The sequence below is a fragment of the Platalea leucorodia genome (genome assembly GCF_965183815.1).
Source record: "Platalea leucorodia genome assembly, chromosome: W".
NCBI classification, from domain to species: domain Eukaryota; kingdom Metazoa; phylum Chordata; class Aves; order Pelecaniformes; family Threskiornithidae; genus Platalea; species Platalea leucorodia.
The window spans coordinates 21152877-21170742 of record NC_138859.1 but is presented as its reverse complement, the minus strand read 5'-3'; the positions used below and the strand labels follow the sequence as shown (position 1 = coordinate 21170742).

At 38.7% G+C, this 17866-nt stretch overlaps 1 protein-coding gene across 2 annotated transcripts in view; it reads left to right on the top strand.

Annotated features, from left to right (window-relative positions):
• LOC309602039 (protein mono-ADP-ribosyltransferase PARP8-like) overlaps window positions 1–2280 on the top strand; it is a gene marked incomplete at both ends in the record, with an annotated part of 168710 nt that extends 166430 nt beyond the window's left edge. For both annotated transcript variants that reach the window (XM_082335326.1, XM_082335325.1), the window contains 2 exons: window positions 1048–1132; window positions 2178–2280. In XM_082335326.1, coding sequence (XP_082191452.1) covers window positions 1048–1132; window positions 2178–2280 — 188 coding nt within the window. The remainder of the gene's footprint in view (window positions 1–1047; window positions 1133–2177) is intronic.
• Window positions 2281–17866: the final 15586 nt, after the last annotated feature.

Below are 17866 nucleotides of genomic sequence, written 5' to 3'. Positions count from 1 at the left end.
AATGCAATTTGATCTGGTCAGAAAAATACATAATTTTAGTTCTAAAACTTTCAGAAGATATGAATCTAGAGTTTACTAGAATTTACTTGGCCTTTAATGCCTGAAGTTTCTAAATATAACTTACATCTTTCCCAAGGACTTTTTCATCTATGTCATTCTTTCCTCACATTTATTAATGGATTATGGATCTTATAAGGGAGAATTTTAAATATTTGGTAAAATATATTTTACATCATTCATATTCACTTCATTTTTCTGTGAAAAGAAGTGTTTAGAGGAGGTGGTTAATATAGTTTTTAAATAAAATTAATTACAAGAGAAAAATGTTTGTTAAAAATTACAATTCATGGAAGAAATCGTATAAAAATTGAATATGCATTTATTCATGGTAGTGTTTAAATGCATTTATAGAAATCTTTTCAAATACAGATTGATAGTAAAGATTCTACCCAGCAATAAAAAGGTTTCTTTCCTGTGTTGTCCTAATTCTGCTGGTAAATAACCTATCATCAAATACATTGCTCTTTTCTAAACGTTGAACAAGTTTTGGCAAGCTTTGTAATCCCCTTGAGTCATAATTGCTATGCTAATTTTTTTAAAATATTTGGTAGTATTGCAAATCCCAAATTTGTAGTATCTCAGTTTCAGGCTTTATCTTTCACATCTTATTTTTGGCTCAGCCATCATCAAACACAAATATCTCTGTTCCAAAGGCTGATTAGTTGACTCAGATGCTCCTTAACAGCCCTATGGCCATTTAAAATCAGTTTTTAATAAATATACTTTTTCATTTTTTATTCCAATTAAGAACTGGCTCCCATATATCTGTGTTTTCTGGAAAATATAACATATTTTGGAAACAAGAATCAAGTTCATCTCCCTGTTTGTACTAGCAGCCAACTCAGAGTCTACACCATGCCACAGACATGGACTGGAAAGCTACACATTCCCAGAAGGCTATTTAAAGTGTTTAAAAAAGCAAATCCTTTAAAGCAATATTTTCCATGCATGTTTTCATCACTATGAAATTTATGCTTTCCCTGATAGTGATAACTTCATCTGATCTGCACAAACATGGAGAGATATGGGTAGTTCCCAATACGGATCATGTGTGTACAAGATTTTTCTTTGTGTGAGTACAAAGCTTCTGTTAACATTCAACATCTGTCCATTCTAGGCCTTTTTCCCCATGTTCCCTCCAATAGTTGTAAACGAAGTAGATGATAGATAAAAGATGTTTCTTCCTAATTCTTTAAAGTATCACTTCATTTTTTATTTATCTCTGTACTTACTTTCGTTAGGAAATGTATGTATAAGTTAGTGACAAAGGTTTAGTAGATGTTTAGTTATAGAATAAATGAATGGAGAGTTACTGATTTTTCCCACTCTATAGCATTATCTCATGTTACAGTAAGTCTATCCATGTATCATAAAATATCTCTTGTATTTGGGTGCATGTTTTAAAGCTGAGGAATTCATTAAAGGCTTCCTGTCTATGATGTGAGCATTTCCCCTCTCACCTATGACTTGTAATTATATATCGGCATAGATTTCAGCCCTGCAAAGAGTCATGCAGACCAGTGGAGGAGCACGCTGACTTCAGATTGACCAGCACTGGGGGTTTCAGTGATCAGGATTGCTTTATCCGTGCAAATCCTTAATGCAGGCGAGTTCTCATAAGGAGAAAAACCCTGGAGGTTGTCGTGGTGTCACCACTAAGTGGAGGCCCACTTGTGACAGGAGTTTGGGTACCGCAGGCATTGCAGTACATTGTGCATGCTTTGGCACCAGCTTTGCGTAGGGTGGTCTGGGAGCAGCTGCAGAAACAGAAACAGCCCTTTCAGCTGCAGAAACAGAAACAGCCCTTTCCTTTATACCTCCAGCAAGAGGGAAGCTGCTGACATGCCTTGGTGGGCCAGGTGCCGGCAGAAGTCCCCTTTGGGTCCTAGTGGGTTATTCAACCACAGGGTTTCGATGACAGTGGCAGCCCTACCACCCTTCACTCTCTATAAAGTTTAGGATCTGCATATAACAGTGAAGTGCAGCAGAGCATTTTAATAGGAAACGTTAACATATGGAATAAAAACACTTGATTATTGAATGAAACAGTTTTGGATGTTTTTAGGTAGATTAATAAAAAACTAATTTGATTTTAATTTTCTGTACTCTTTTTTTAGTTATGAAGATGGTCAAGTGGGTGATACAAGTATAAATACACAGGAAACAAGCATTCATAAAGAGATTCTTCGAGTCATTGGCAATCAAACTGCTACTGGTTAAAAGGACCACTCTTATTTAATTGATGTGATTTGGAAGCCTTCCTCGGTCTCAAAGCTGGATTTTGAACTGAAGAAGATGCAAAAAACTAATTTATTATTATTATTCTAATCAAATTAACCCTTTGAATACTTACTGTTTTCTTACTTAATATTTCTTATCTCATCAAAATACCTGAGATGGTATGAATTAGCAACTGTAGGGGTGCAAAGTCTATTAATATACTACAACTAATAATAATTAAACAGGCATTTGGGTTGTTCACAATAAACAGACTTTAAAAAGGAATTTTGTGCTGATATTTTTATATTAAACTTCAGTTGGAGGTTTTAGTACTGTATACTAGTATTTTAAATTTAGAATGACTTAATTATAAGCAAGAGAGAAGATTGCATCTGTATTATGCAGGATACTTTACAATAAGTAAAATATTCCTTATTTAAACACAATAAAAGGTTGTCTGGAACATGTCAAATTAAAGAGATTGGTTACCTGCCGCTATCTTTGATTATTTTGCACAGATGCAGCTCGGATTTAGAGTCAAAGGTTAAAACGACAATACATTTTTGATTTAATGATTGAAACAAAGCAAAAAGTAATGACTTTGATGGTGTATGTTTAGTTTTCTTCTCTGGAAACACTGTCTTATCCATTAAGTAGCTCAGTTGCATTTTTTAATTATACGAGCCTAGCAAACACCTGGAAATCCTGAAGCTGTTAACTTCCTTTTTACAAATTTGTTTTTTATATACTAGATTTTACAGTTTCTTTAGATCAACAAGGTTCTTTAATGTTTTCATCTTAACTTCAGTGAGACTGCTCTGTGGTTAAATTTAGCCACATATTTAAAAGTACCTGCTGAATTAGGGCTTTTACATGACTGAGTTGATTGTTCGTACATCAGAAAATACAAACAAATGCAAAATTTTACTGATTTTCTCTTGGTGAAATATTTTTATTAATTTATTCCTAAGGGAAAACAAATCAAATCAAATCTTTCTGTCCTTTAAACTAACAACTGTTTTTTCCGAGTGAGCATGATGGCAACACCAAGTCTCCAAGGCATAAAATCACACCCTTAAATATGGAGACCAGTTCAACTTACGCATCTGTGCAATTATTACAGGCCACCTCAGAAAGCAAAAATAGACTGAATCATCTATTATGTTATTTTCTTAATAAGGATACCGAAGAGCCAAATAACAGCACAACAGAGCACAGGCCAGTGTTTGTTTCTTTTAAACAGAACTGCATTAGATATGCAGTAATGGGTGATTCCTTCTTTCTGCACTCCCTTATTCCTTGCTGTAATTGAAGTGCCCTGCAAGTAAAATAGTGTTATTGGGCCTAGGAGCACATACTTGGAGATGTATTTTAGCATTCCAGACTTATTTGTTGGGGACCTCAGTTTTTTTGGGTTCACATCCAGACTTGTAAACCCAATCCTGTTTGCAAATCTCCATTTTGCTATTGAATTTGTGTTGACTTTCACCCCCATTTGGTGGACCCCTAACTTGAGTACCACTACTCTAATTGTTATCTTTTGTGTTGGGACACAGGTTAACTTCTTGAAACAAAGAGGATTCCTGAAATTTATCTATCTATCTACATAAGGACTGTCTTAGGTTGTGTAACTGCACAAAATCAGCATAATTCAGAAGTGGAGCTGAAACCCTGGAATGACCATCTCTCCATAATTTGTCCTGCCATATGTGTCTGAATCACTGTTTTGCAGAACAGAAAGAAACTAGGAAGCAAGTCCACAAAGATATCCTACATTAACTTGCTGGGCTGATAGTCCACCACTCTGGGACGCCTCCTCAAAAAACTAGGAGAAAAGATGACCATGAGTGAACTGGAGAAGCCAAGTAAGCAGTCACCTTTCCTGTCCCCTCAAGCTGCAGCAGGGTCACAAGTGAGCACCTTGAAGGAAGAAACCTGGAATGTAGCTATGGCAGCGAGTCAGCCTTGGTTTGCACAGTGGTGTCATGATACTGGCCATGCATGGTGCCATCATAAGTACAACCACTGGAAGGAGGAGGGAAAATACATCTCTGCCAAATTTTAAGACTGCTCCAAGGATTGATTTAAATGGATGACCAGAAGGAAGGGACAGCATGGAGGAAAGCAGGGCTCTGAGGTATACAGGGAGGCCTTGCTGTTGTAAGATGCTCACTTCAGGTCCCACCCGGTGCATGGCAGGAAAAGGGACTGGAAGATCAAAGCTGCAGCATGGGGAGAGCACAGCACACAGGCAGCACCATGCCTGGGGCAGCTGGGCCATCTGAGGAGGTGTTATAGTGTAGGGGACAGTGCAAGGATGCAAGCCCAGTGTTACAAACAAACAGCAATGGAATTAAACCAAAATTCACTTGCTACACAGTAACTCAGTCACTTTTTTTCTTTAGCCAAAATATTAATGGGAAACTTCTTCTAAGGTGTTATATTACCTGCAGGTAAACATGAGTCTTCAGATCGTTCCTTTAACAAAGTATTAGTTCTCATCATTTTTAAAAGGTGAAGGGAAAGAGGGAGGTTCTTTGGGGGTCTGTTACTCAAAAATAAATAGCCCTTCTATAGCAAACTTCAAAACTGAAGCAAAGACTTTATCACCAAGAACTGGAATGAAAAAGCCCGAGGAGGAGATTTTCTTTGAAGGATTTTTCCCTAGTGGTTTTATCCAAGGGTGGAAGTTGCATATTGCCAAATTCTTCCAAATACTTATATTTGCATGAATTCCAGGGGATGAAAAATAAAAAGCCAGGCTCATCTAAGCAAAGGCCCTGTGTTATCCGTAAAGCCCTTGCATTTCCCTTCATCTGTTATCATGCACATATATCGGTGATAGAGCAATCTTTATAACTCCTACAATAAAGATGTTGGCTTTTCACAAACAGCTTTTAATCACAGAGAGAAAATAGAGCCCTAGGTTCTACTACCTTTCTTGGTAGAAATCTCCATGAAGAGTTAGCTGTGACCACGTCCAGCACAGCAACCAAGAGAATTCTTGGGAAAGAACTTTCTAACTTCTTCCTACATCCCACAACAAATTACAAGCCCTCAAATGGGGAAGGTTTGATGGAAAAATTATGTTAATACATTAATATTGTACCCTAATTACAAATTACCATAGTTATATTTCTATGAATATTTTAAACATTGAGAAAGGAATCAAAAATATGCTTTTAAACCTTTCTTGAAATTCAGGCAGATATTTAGCATTCAAGGGATTAAGCAATTTGAGTTATCTTCTTCTATGTTATGAATCAGCATAGCTCTATTTTCTTCAGCAGTGCTACACTGCTTTGATCGCCTGAGGTTTTGGCTCCATATTACTTACCATAAAATGGCCAGTTTGTGTAATATTCTGCTTAATATTTTACAGGAACTATTCAATGACACCGGAATTGTTTATGCTTGTATTTTTCTCTAAAGCCCTTGAAAAACTGTTATTGATGCTGTATAATTTTAATATTATAACTGTTGGTACTGAAAATGCATCTGATGAATAATGCTAAGATTATGCTTCTTTTGTTAATTCAAATATAAGATCACTCCAAATGAAGACTTTGTGCTTAGATCAATTATACTTTGCTTACAAACCACTTCCTACTGTGGAAATAATTAGCATACTTCCAACATGGATGAGTACAAAGTGCAAAAAAAAAGGGACAACTGAATGAAGAGATTCATGATTAAAAAAGAAACACTAAACAAAACCCTAAACAAATATAAAAACAGTATCTAGTTACTTAAGCATTATATTAATTTAGATGGATTTCTTCTTGGGTCTAGAAAATGTAAGTCAAATACAAAGAATACTTGTCATGACTGGCAGGGAAGTAACTCTACAGGAGCAAAAGCACTCTGTAATCTTAGCATTTTCACAACATATAGGTTTGGGGTCTGAACCTGCATTGTGCTGAACACCTATCGAAGGTGCTGAGGGTTAGGCCCTTGAACAAAGTGTTTTTTGTATTAGTCATTCCTCACTCTCATGGTAAGTTTTTTAAAAGCCTCTGAGGCAAAGGCCCATTGCAGATGGGATTAGCGTGCAGATGCCTGTGCATTGCCTGGCCTGTATGCCTGGGTGGGATCTAGCAGGACTGAGCTTCTTGGCTGCGTGAGGGTGGGACGGCAGCTGTGGTGGTGAATGTGAGGGGGGAGAAGGGGCTGGGAGGGCCCCGGGGCTGGGAGGGTCCTGGCAGACGGGGCCGAGCCTTGCCACGCTCCTGCAGGCACCACGAGGCCCCTCCGCTGGCTGCCGCCACTGTGGGCAGTGTGCCAGGAGCACTGCAGCAACCTGGCTGGCACTGGCTGCATTTCCACTTGTGTCTTGGGGTACTTAGGGTTCTGCGACGCTTTCTTTTCAAACCCAAGGTGTTAATTTGGTGTATTGCACAATTTCTTCATTACAAACACTACCTCAAGGTGAAAGATGAGCCTGTTGACTAAACTAAGCAAGGTTTTTTGTTTGCAGAGTGGTTAAAATATGTGTAGGGCTGAAAGTTGTTCAAAAAGTATCTTGAGTCGAGTCATATAGGGCTGTAATAATAATCAAATTTATTCCTTAAGGTGCTCAGGAGTGGAGGGAAAGTTGTGCTTCAGAATGGGATAAATAAAAATGGGAAGATTTACTTGAAACAAAGCAGTGTTCTGCAAGCACAGTGTCATATAAAATGCACAAGAATGTCACCAGTACTTTGAATTTCCAGATTTGGTTTTGGAAACTTTAGGTCTGAAAGTGCTGAGCTCCTTTGTCTTTCCTTGGATGGCAGTTTCTTACTCTGCTCACGGGCTGAAGCAACAGCCATGGACAAGAGCAAATGGAATAAAATACGTTGAGCTGCTGTTTCGTGTGACAAACATAATATTTGATTGTGTGTTCCTGTTAAGTTTTTGTCTGCTGTGGAATGGCTATGATGTAAATTACTACCCATTACACTTTGCATTGGGATTTTATATACAGTATGACATACTAGGTATAAGACTCTTGTAAGGAAAAAAAAAGAATTCAAGTAGTTTTTAGATGAACATATCTAGCATGTGAAAACCCTGTTGAAGAATAGATTACATTAAACATTTACCAGCAAGTCAGTAAAAATAGTCCTTATACACAGACATTCAATATAATTTAATGTTCTAAAAATAGTTTTTAAATTTAGCCAGTATGTATTGTATCTTTGAATTTTAAGAAGCAGCCATTCCTTTATGTAAACATAAAATATATGTTTCTTTTAACTCTACAGCCTTTTTTTCTCCAAATAAATTTATTAAATTTTTGTGCACAAGACAGTACTGCAGCCTGCTATTTAGCCTATGGTGCCTTAGAGTTACTACAAATATTTAACAAAATATACATAATGTAAATACTGCCAGAAGATCACTAAGGCCAAATATTTTCTCTAATCACTTTTTACTGCACTTGCTTTCTATTGCTCTTTAAGCCTCTTTTATCCAGCTTTGTAAGTTATAACATTGTAGCCAATGTAAATGTTTACTTTCAATAAATCAGAATTTGTTCAACAAATCCTGTGCATTTGGGCAGTATTTTGAGAACTCTGTTCGAAGTTAAAACAGTCATCTAAGAATTAAATTGAGTCTGAAGCAGTTTCTTGACTTTTGCTAATCTCAACAACATCTAAAGGTTATGCCATGCTTTTACACATATTATTGGAGTAAATTTTTTCTGCACTGATCTTTTTAAAAACACTTAGATGAACTGTAAAACCAGCTTTCCATGCTCTTTTTTATCTGAATGGGTTACACGACTGGTTCAAAATAGAGATACTGGAATTAAAGCAGTATTTTGCATGTACAGTATCATATAAAATGCATAAGAATGTTTCAAGATGCATTTTATAATTGCTTTTAAAGAAGTCCTCTCTCTTTCTTTTTCTGTAGAACTGGTTTTGTCATGAAAACATAGCAAACATATGAAGAACCATGTCATACTTTAAAATGGGTATGCACATCTGCAGCTCATAAAATATGCAGACATTTGTGGGACTGGTTATTAATTCAGTGAGTGTACTATTTTTTTCACTGCCTATGAGCTCATTTTAATTATATGGGTGGATATTAACTTGTATCTTTTGAAATTTTTAGCTTTTGCTTTGCTAAATTTATTATATTGTTTATTGCAGATTTTGGATTGGAAAAGTTAAAGTGATACTATTATTTTGAATGCTGATAAGTATTTTACACAAATATAACTATGGGAGAGAGGAAAAAACACATCATTGCTACCCTCAATGACTGATAATTTGCCTTTGGAGTCTACAGGCTGGAGCTTGAATTCTATAATGGAAGAGATATTCCATATTTTGGGGACCTTAAGGTTGGAAGAAACAGTGACTTCCAAGCTTGCAAGCCAAGAGTTGAATCAGTAGTGAAATCTCAGACTCCACTAAAATCAGTACTCACAGGTAGCAGGAGGGACAAGATTCATACCAGCTTTGGCTTAACTGCTACTCCATTTCCAAGTCACTGCATTGCAAGCTCTCTGAATATGCATCAGTAGTCAATTTTTCATTGAGAAAGTTTTGTATTCACCTGTTGAACAGTTCAATGTGGGACCCAAGAGATTAATAATCCAAATGTTGATTGACAGCAATACAAAATTGTTGCAATGGAACAGAGCTGCTTTCAAATGCACACATTGCCTTTTTGACAGGAGGAAGAGCAGAAAATTTGCTAAGAAAAGATCTTATGGCCATTGGAAAGAGTACGTGTTGTATTCATTAAACTGTGTTTGCACACTTGGCCAACTTCTTTTTTGTGAATTACTGTGCAATGAAGATTGCAGCAAATAATTTTGCACAGTTCACACAGCCTGGACCCCCTCCAAGAGAGATTTGTCCACCTGAAATATAGGGAGGCTGCTTAAATAGAGCTGCAGTAAATGAATGAAGCCAATAGTAGCTGAGGGCCACAACTTTGCTATGCCCCAGCTCTCAACACAGTGCAAGCTCTTTAGTTACTAGAAAGAAGAAATCTTAAGGAATATAACAAAGGCTTACTTTAGGACTCAGTGCCTTGCAAAAGCTTAGTGTCAAAACAGGTGAAAAAGTGGAACAGCATGTGAAAAAAAAACCAGTAGATTTTAAATTGGCATTTTTTATTAGCCCACATAATAGCTCCCTCAGGATGATTTTCTTAAATGTGGCAAACATTTTCCTTTCACATTTGAGGGAGAGAAGTGTAATTCAACACAAGGAAATTGAAGCCTCTGAACAGGGCATAAGACTCTTAGTAGCAGCACTGAATGTAGTGAGCCCCTGTCAGCTATTGGATTTCAGCCAGAAAACTGGCATTTTGCAAAATGCTGAAGCAGTGGGAATAACACTAACAGCAGGAACAGAGACTGCTGCAGAAGCAAGAGCAGCACAAGTCTCAAGAGATCTTGTCTGGAAAAAAATACAGGAACTCCTGGCTTAAGGTTTGCTCAACAAAAGCCAGAGTTTATCATCAGCAAAGCAATTCTAATTTATAACTTTTAAAGAGAAAGCTTTCCATTGTTTGGGAGAAATGAGGGAAAAAAAAGTTAGTTTTCTTCAACCTGCTGCCCTGTAGCTGTATAGCTCAGTCTAATAGCATGCTTGGGGAAATATCCCACTGTACTTGCATGTAGCAGGCTTGCTTACAGCAGTAGCGACTTTCTTATAGCTCTTGGGCAGAATGAAGAATGGCTCAGCTGACATCTCCTTGGAGCCTGTCTCATATTTTATTTACATATTCTGATGGAGTCTGTACAGGTAAAACAGTCCAGAAAGGGAATAGGTGGCTGATATTTTCCTTGCTGATTTTCAACTCTGATCAGATTATTCTTCCCATGTGAGCTGTTGAACAAACAATTTTTCTGACTGTTTAAGAAAAAACTCTTGTTCCCTCCTTCTCTCCTAGACAAATAGCTTGGGGTTTAGGAAGATTTCAGCTCACAGTCATCTACCAAGGTTAATTCAGCATGAATAATTTTGAAGATAAGAGGAGTCAGAGCCCAAGCTAATTTAAATATATATTTAAATGTAAATATGTATTATATAAATTTAAGTTATATAAAGAAGAGAGGACTTGTTGGGGGGATGACCATTTTGCTGTTTGTTATGTTGTTCAAGGACTTCATATTCTGTGTAGCTATGCTAACGTGACCTGAATTTCTAATCCGTTGCAGTTCTCTTCCCTCTTTTGCTCACACTACTAGCCTTTAGAAGAGCATCAAATATTAGCATTAAAATACAATACTGAGGATATTTCAGTTAAAATGTAAAAATGCGTGGCCACGAATAATAAAAAAGTATTGAAATTACAGTCCTGCAATATGAAAAGCATGTGTACAAACCATTAACTTATACATGAGAACAAGAATGTGTGGCTGAAAGAGTAAGCCAAGAAGGATGCTGTTAAAAGCTAAGGGGTTTTATATACACAATTTCCTCTCATAATTTCCTTTCATCTAAGCAAAATTGGCAGTGTAAGTTTAAAATACTCCCTACCTGTAGTTCTGGCTATGTCTTTAAATAGGGTTCAGGTTGGATTGCTGGTCTTTCCTTCCTAGATTCTTCTTTTCCTGTGTCATTATTAGGAAAGTTTACTGGGGTCTTAGTTAATTTAAGGAATGTTATTGATCTCCTAGATTAATCTGCTTGAACAATTTCCATAAATTGGTTTGAAATGGGCTTTTTCATCAATAAGCTACCACATGCATTTGCTTGCTTTCCACAGAGATTTTTTACATTTGTAAAGCCCAAGTCCATTTACCTGAATCAAATTTTTCCTTAGAGGATTGAAAGATTTGATGGCATGTGTGTATGAGATTTATTATGAAAAATTTTTACTTGTTTCTTTGTAAGTAGAGTTTCCGTGGCCTGGGCAGCAGATGCTTTAGTGTAGTGCTACAATTTATGAATTGGTACAAATGAGGACTGCTTTTGGTTTTTTTCTTTTAGTGTATCATTGGCCCATTGGATAGAGCTAAAAATTCTGTCTGTTCTGATATAATTCTATTATCTGTAAATGATGTCCCTTTGTGCAAACTGTTCCTTTACATTGACTGCTCTGTGGATCTTTATTCACATATATTCTTGACAACTCTAGCATGCATAAATGCAAAGAAAGAAACAAAGCTACAGTAAAGATGTGGTTCATGGTCCATGCTGACTCCTGAACTGTGCCTGGAAATCGTGTGGGAGTTTATGTAGGATAAAATTGTGCAAGGGATCGCTCTAGCAGTTTTATGAGCCATACAATCACGTTCCATGCCCAGCAATGTTCTCAAGCCTGTTCAATTTGTTTGTATAGGCACAGCCATACTGGTCAAACTCAGGAGGTTTGTTTGTCTAGACCTAGATCTTTGCCTGCTCTGTAGCAGTGAAGCTATTCCTTGGTGGAAGATTACATTTCTAAGACACTGCTGTGCTTGCTTTTCACTTTGTACAGTCTCCTGTGAAATGCAAATGCAAATGCAAATGCAAAATGGATGAAGGATGCTATTCTTTTTATTTGTAGCATTATTCCTACATCTTGAGTAAGTACAAGTGATTCCACAGCATTTAAGTCAATTATGATTCAGGCCTCTATAAAGACTTCAATATCAAAAATAATTACCTTTGTTTTCTTTAACTATACATACATACATACACATGCATATATCCTTTTTAATTTTGATTGGCAAGTTGGTGTTTGAATACAGGAAAGTGGGGACCATTCGTTTATACATGCAGAGATTGTCTAAACTTGCAAAGACGGCTGAGCGAGTAGAGCTCAGTCATGAACAACAATTTATTCCAGTGCTCTGCTGAACAGGGACTACTGAATCCTGTGGGTGGTTTTATAAAAAAATGTGAGCCAATGACTATTGGAAAGTTAAGTCTGTGTGATCAGAACAGATTCAAAACCAAGCTTCTTGAGGTGCAAGGCTCGTGATTTAACAGATTCCATCCTACCAGACCCAAAACAAACATTTGATTAAATACTTGTACTTTCTCTTTTTTTTTTTTCTTTTTTTTTTCCACGAGAAGCTTTCTCTGGGCAAATCACTATAACCAAAAACTTTTCTAACTGTAAAAGCCATTGCCAGTTAATCACAGCTGTGTCAGTTTAAAGATGTGATTTCCACAACTTAGTCCTTTAGATTTACGGTGCTCTCTATGATTTTTATTTTTCCCCACATTATGAATGCCTCATTTGTCTTGAGAAAAAACTTGAAAGTTATAGTAGCAATATGCAACACAGACTTCCTTGCACCCTCTTGCTGGTCTGCATAAAACCTGAATTGAGGTACTCATTTCCTGCAGTGATTAATCAACCAACATAATGTGATCACTTGATGAAAGTCATGCTATAGTAGTTAGATATTTTGAAGAGGGACACTCAGTTTCACTGAGCCCTTTCAGCAATAAGTGAAATTTATTCTTTCCTTTTTCTGCTGGTTTGAGCTCATCTCTGTATCTTTACTTTTGATTTAATTTCTTTAGGTCATGATGTTGGGCCAACCACCTAAGGGCTACTTAACTGAGGAAGCAATTTTACTTATAGGATTGTTCCTACGGTGGCCATACTGGACCAGACTGCTGGTATGAGAAAGTCTCCATGAGAACTGCTTTTTCAGGCTGTTTTTTTGGTGAGCAGAGTTTGCTTCCTGCAGGGTGCACCAGAGAGAGTGCCTGGAAATTTGGCCATTGCTGCATATTCCCTCTGAACTGAGGGCTATCTGCAGTCACACCTGAGCCGCAGGGTCTTTCACCTTCTCTTATTTGCCCTGCTGTTTTTGCCCTTGCCTCCTGGAGGTTAAAGCTGAACTATTTTTTAATTCATCTCCAGCAGCTCCAAAGACTCTCTTAGGGCAAAGCATGCATTCTTGCTCAAGAAAACAGTTCTGTGCTCACATTTTAAACATTTGCATAAAAGTCATTTTTTTCAATGCTGTCTTGGAAGTATACCCCATCATGGAGAGCACCTAACAGGAAAGATCACCTTGCTATGTCCATATTACCTTTCCTGGGCAATCTCTGTGGGTTGAAAGCCCATCTCCTCACCTTTCCCTGTGTTCACCCTAGACAGTATTGCCTTTGGCTCTTCTTACTTACACTCATATGAGTTTCACATGCAAAGTGGCCATGCCACTGGGGCACAGGCCCTGGCCCAGCGTCAGCCTTTCTACCAGCTGGGTTTGCTGTGTTACCAGAGAAGTCACCAATCACACATTTTTGTTCAAATTATTCACCTTCTTCTGTGTAAAAGATGTAAGCTGATAGAAAAGCAGAATGTGTAAACTCCCTGCTGGACTTAGCACAGTAATATGTGATATTTTTGAAATCTAACACTAGCGTTGCAGTAACAAAAGTAGAACAGCCTGAGCTTTCAAACACTTCTTGTCAAACTCTCCGCTGACCTCAGCATAATCAGATTTGGATTCTCATCAGTGCTGTGTAAGATGAATGCACTACACCATTTCCTCCATAGTCCCCTGAAATACATGCTGCACATACCAAACTCAAGTCAGAGACTGCCTTCTGCATGTGCATATGGCAGTCCTAAAAGAGATCAGCCTCAAAAACTCAGTCTTTTCCTACAGCCATACATACAGAATGTCATACGTAGGGGGGAATATCACTAAGAAGCTGTACCTGTGAGAGAGTAGTGTTATGGAAATTACGCATGCCAGACACCATAACAGGGTTCGACTCTAGGTTTCCGCTGAATCAATAAGCCGAAAGATCGATTCCTCTATAAAAATACTTTTTATTAATAGCGCTACAGCTCGAGCTGGGTGCCTCCGAAGAGGGACCCTGAACAGAGAAATCCCTGGGCAATTATACCCTTACAATCTAAGTTCCCCACCCCTCACGAGACAGTTCAGACCAATAGTAATATTAGGGTCTGGGGTCTTCCTGTTCTTCATTGGGTCCTTTCATTGTCTCTAGGTGGGCCGTTTCTTTTCTTATCTATAAGGTTGCAGCTTCTGCTGACGATTGTAGCTTCCTTATCTTCCAGCTTGAACCTGCTCTGGGGCCTTCTTTTACTTAACTAGGTAAAAGTTCAAAATATCTAGGTGAAAGTTCACAGCTTGTGGCCTAAGGCTTCAGCAAATTTAGCTACTAATGCTAAGCAAGTTATGCTAAACAAGTTCTATATAAGTAGTATACCAAATCGCACAACAGTAGAAAACTCTTTCTGAACACGATGCAGCCCTGTGTCAAAGATGCAGGAACTGACAGTAGTGATTTATCTGGTGCTGAAAACCAGGAGCTGGGATTTGGGTTCTTCCCTCTGTTCCAAGAATCCCTTTTCCATTACCCTTCACATGCCGCAGGGCAGCAGTTCTCAACTCATAACTCATGCAAAACCACGGTACACCAACACACGACTCCGAAAGAAGATGAGGACACAGACATACATCCATACATGTAATATACACCAAAAAGAACTGAAAGCACAGAGAATGCATATTTTACAATGCCCAAAGCCGCCTTTAGCTTGTAAAAGTAACTAGCACAGTGAAAGCAAGTATTTTCTGGGGTTTGTCATTGGTTGTGTGGGCAGAGAGTAGCGAGCTCTTCCTCAATAATACCAACAGTGCAAAATGGTCCCCAAGGAAAGCAGGCTCGAGCACAATGCTTCAGCTCCTCGCTGGGGACTCAGGCCTGAGAGTCCCAGCTGATATCAGTTGTCAATAGAAATGTCCAGGAGCGAGGGAAGCTAATCTGTGAAAGATAAAACCATGACGACCGGTGATAGGACATGAGGAAATGGAATGAAGCTGCATCAGAGGAAGTTCACATTGGACATTAGGAAAAGGTTCTTCACTGAGAGGGTGGTTGGTCACTGGAACAGGCTCCCCAGGGAAGTGATCATGGCACCAAGCCTGTCAGAGTTCAAGGAGCTTCTGGACGACGCTCTTAGTCATATGGTTTAGTTTTAGGTAGCAAGGAGCAGGGAGTTGAACTCAATGATCTTTATGGGTCCCTTCCAACTCAAGATATTCTATGATTCTATGATTTTATAGAATGAGAGCTGCAGAAAAATGAGTATGTGAGCAATGTTTTCTACTAGCAGTACCAGTGAACAAATGGGTTCTGGATAGTGTTTGGGTGATGGAGAAGTGTGTATGTGCAACATTATGTGCCCAGTCGTTTTCCATCTTTATAGTTGTCCTTTTCTCATAAAACTAACTCCAATTAATTAGTCTCATAGGACTTTCTTTAGCCCTGCTTCTGAACTTTGTAAATATCCCAAATTGACAATAAACCTGGCTACTGGAATTCCCATAGGAGACTGGGCTATTAGGGCATTTCCTAAAGCCAGAATAAGAGACAAGTCATGCCAAAGAAAGGGTGATGGATGGCCCCCACAACTTGGTCTGTTCTTCCCAGTGGAGCAGATATGAAATTTATCTCAGTCAAAGGAAGAAAACAATAGATCCAAGAACAGAACAGAAAAGAACAGAATAGAATACCAGGTTGGAAGGGACCTCAAGGATCATCTGGTCCAACCTTTCTAGCACAATCTAGACGAGATGGCCCAGCACCATGTCCAGCTGAGTCTTAAACGTGTCCAGTGTAGCAGAGTCAACCACTTCCCTGGGGAGATTATTCCAATGATTGACTGTTCTCATTGTGAAAAATTTATCTCTCGTGTCCAATTGGAATCTCCCTGGGAGTAACTTGTACCCGTTACCCCTTGTCCTCACCATGTGACTCCTTGTAAAAAGGGAGTCTCCATCTTCTTTGTAGCTCCCCTTTAAGTACTGGTACATGGTGATGAGAACACCTCTAAGCCTCCTTTTCTTAAGGCTGAACAAACCCAGCTCTTTCCTCTTTCAGCCTACCCTCATACGGCAGGCTTCCCAGACCCTTGATCATCTTGGTGGCCCTTCTCTGGACCCCCTCCAGCCTGTCCACATCTTTTTTGTATAGCGGGGACCAGAACTGTACACAGTATTCCAGGTGTGGCCTGACAAGCACTGAGTAGAGAGGGATAATGACTTCTTTATCTATGCTGGTGATGCCCTTGTTGATGCAACCCAGCATCCTATTGGCCTTCTTGGCCACAGCAGCACACTGTTCACTCATGTTGAGCTTCCTGTCCACCAGGACCCCCAGGTCCCTTTCCACGGAGCTGCTCTCCAGCCAGGTGGATCCCAGTCTGTGCTGCACTCCTGGATTATGTTTTCCCAGGTGCAAGACCTTACACTTGTCCTTGTTAAACTTCATAAGGTTCTTGTTAGCCCACTCTTCCAGCCTATCCAGGTCTTCCTGCAAGGTGGCTCTGCCTTCCAGAGTGTCTACTTCCCCACTCAGTTTGGTGTCATCTGCGAACTTCATCAGGCTACACTTGATCCCGTTATCCAGATCACTTATGAACATATTGAATAGCGTTGGGCCCGATATCGATCCCTGGGGGACCCCACTTGTGATGGGTTGCCAGTTTGAAAAAGAGCTATTTACCATCACCCTTTGGGTGTGGCCTGTCAGCCAATTCCTCACCCACTGCACAGACCCCTTGTCTAGGCCATAATGCCTCAGTTTCTCCAGGAGGAGGCTGTGGGGAACCATATCGAAAGCCTTGGAGAAGTCCAGGTAGACAACATTGACCGCTTGTCCCATGTCAACCGAGCAGGTCACTTTTTATCATAGAAGGCCACCAGATTTGTCAGGCATGATCTGCCTTTTGTGAAGCCGTGTAGATCCAAGTCTCGTACTAGTGATAAACTATAGTGCTCTTTCATAAAAGCCAGTGCCATCTTTGGCAATCTTTAAAAAAGAAAATGTACTGTGCTCAATTTTTTAAAAGAATAGATATAACACACCTACCTTCAGTGCTCTGTATTATAGAAGTATTTGCCTGCAGCTGCCCAGCAGGTATCTAACCTCTGAAAAAGTACTGTCTATTTCATGTTTTCTGAATTTTAAGTGAATATTGGTTTGTATATAGATTTATGATGCCTTTTTACAGGGTGCAACTGCCTCCACACATTGTACTGGAGCATAGTCACTCTGGTTTGACTATTAAGATCTGCTATCATAGTCATCTTTATGCTTTCTGGCTTGTAATCCCAGCTTTTCCAGCCAGACCTTGTTAGACTTCTGGAATTTTTCTAGGACCTGAGTGCTAGCCAGCAGGGAGGGGAATAATGATGGTCTATAAAGTTGAAGCTCCAATTTTGAAGTAATTTATTTCCTTCTCTCAGAATGGACTCATTCATGCCTCTAAAAGCAACTCAGCAAAGTATTTATTCCTATCACCTGAGTAAAGTATTGTGTTTTGCTTGCTTCCTTAAGGAATGATGTATTTAAAACTTATTTTTACCTTTGATCTCTTGCATGGTTGTAATATTTGTTAACCCCACAGGTAATGGCAAAAATAAAAAAAAAAAAGGCAGCAAAATGAGCATTCCTAGGTTTTATTAGATATTTTTATCTAAGGGGAAATGATGAGATATGCAACAGTAGTAGTTCTCTTCCGAATTTGCTGAGCTGCAGGATTAGATTTTATACTATTTCCTCTTCCTACTAGTGTAGATTTAGGTCATTTACCTCCATTTTTATTACTGCAATGAATTATGTAAACTGATAATTATCATTATCAG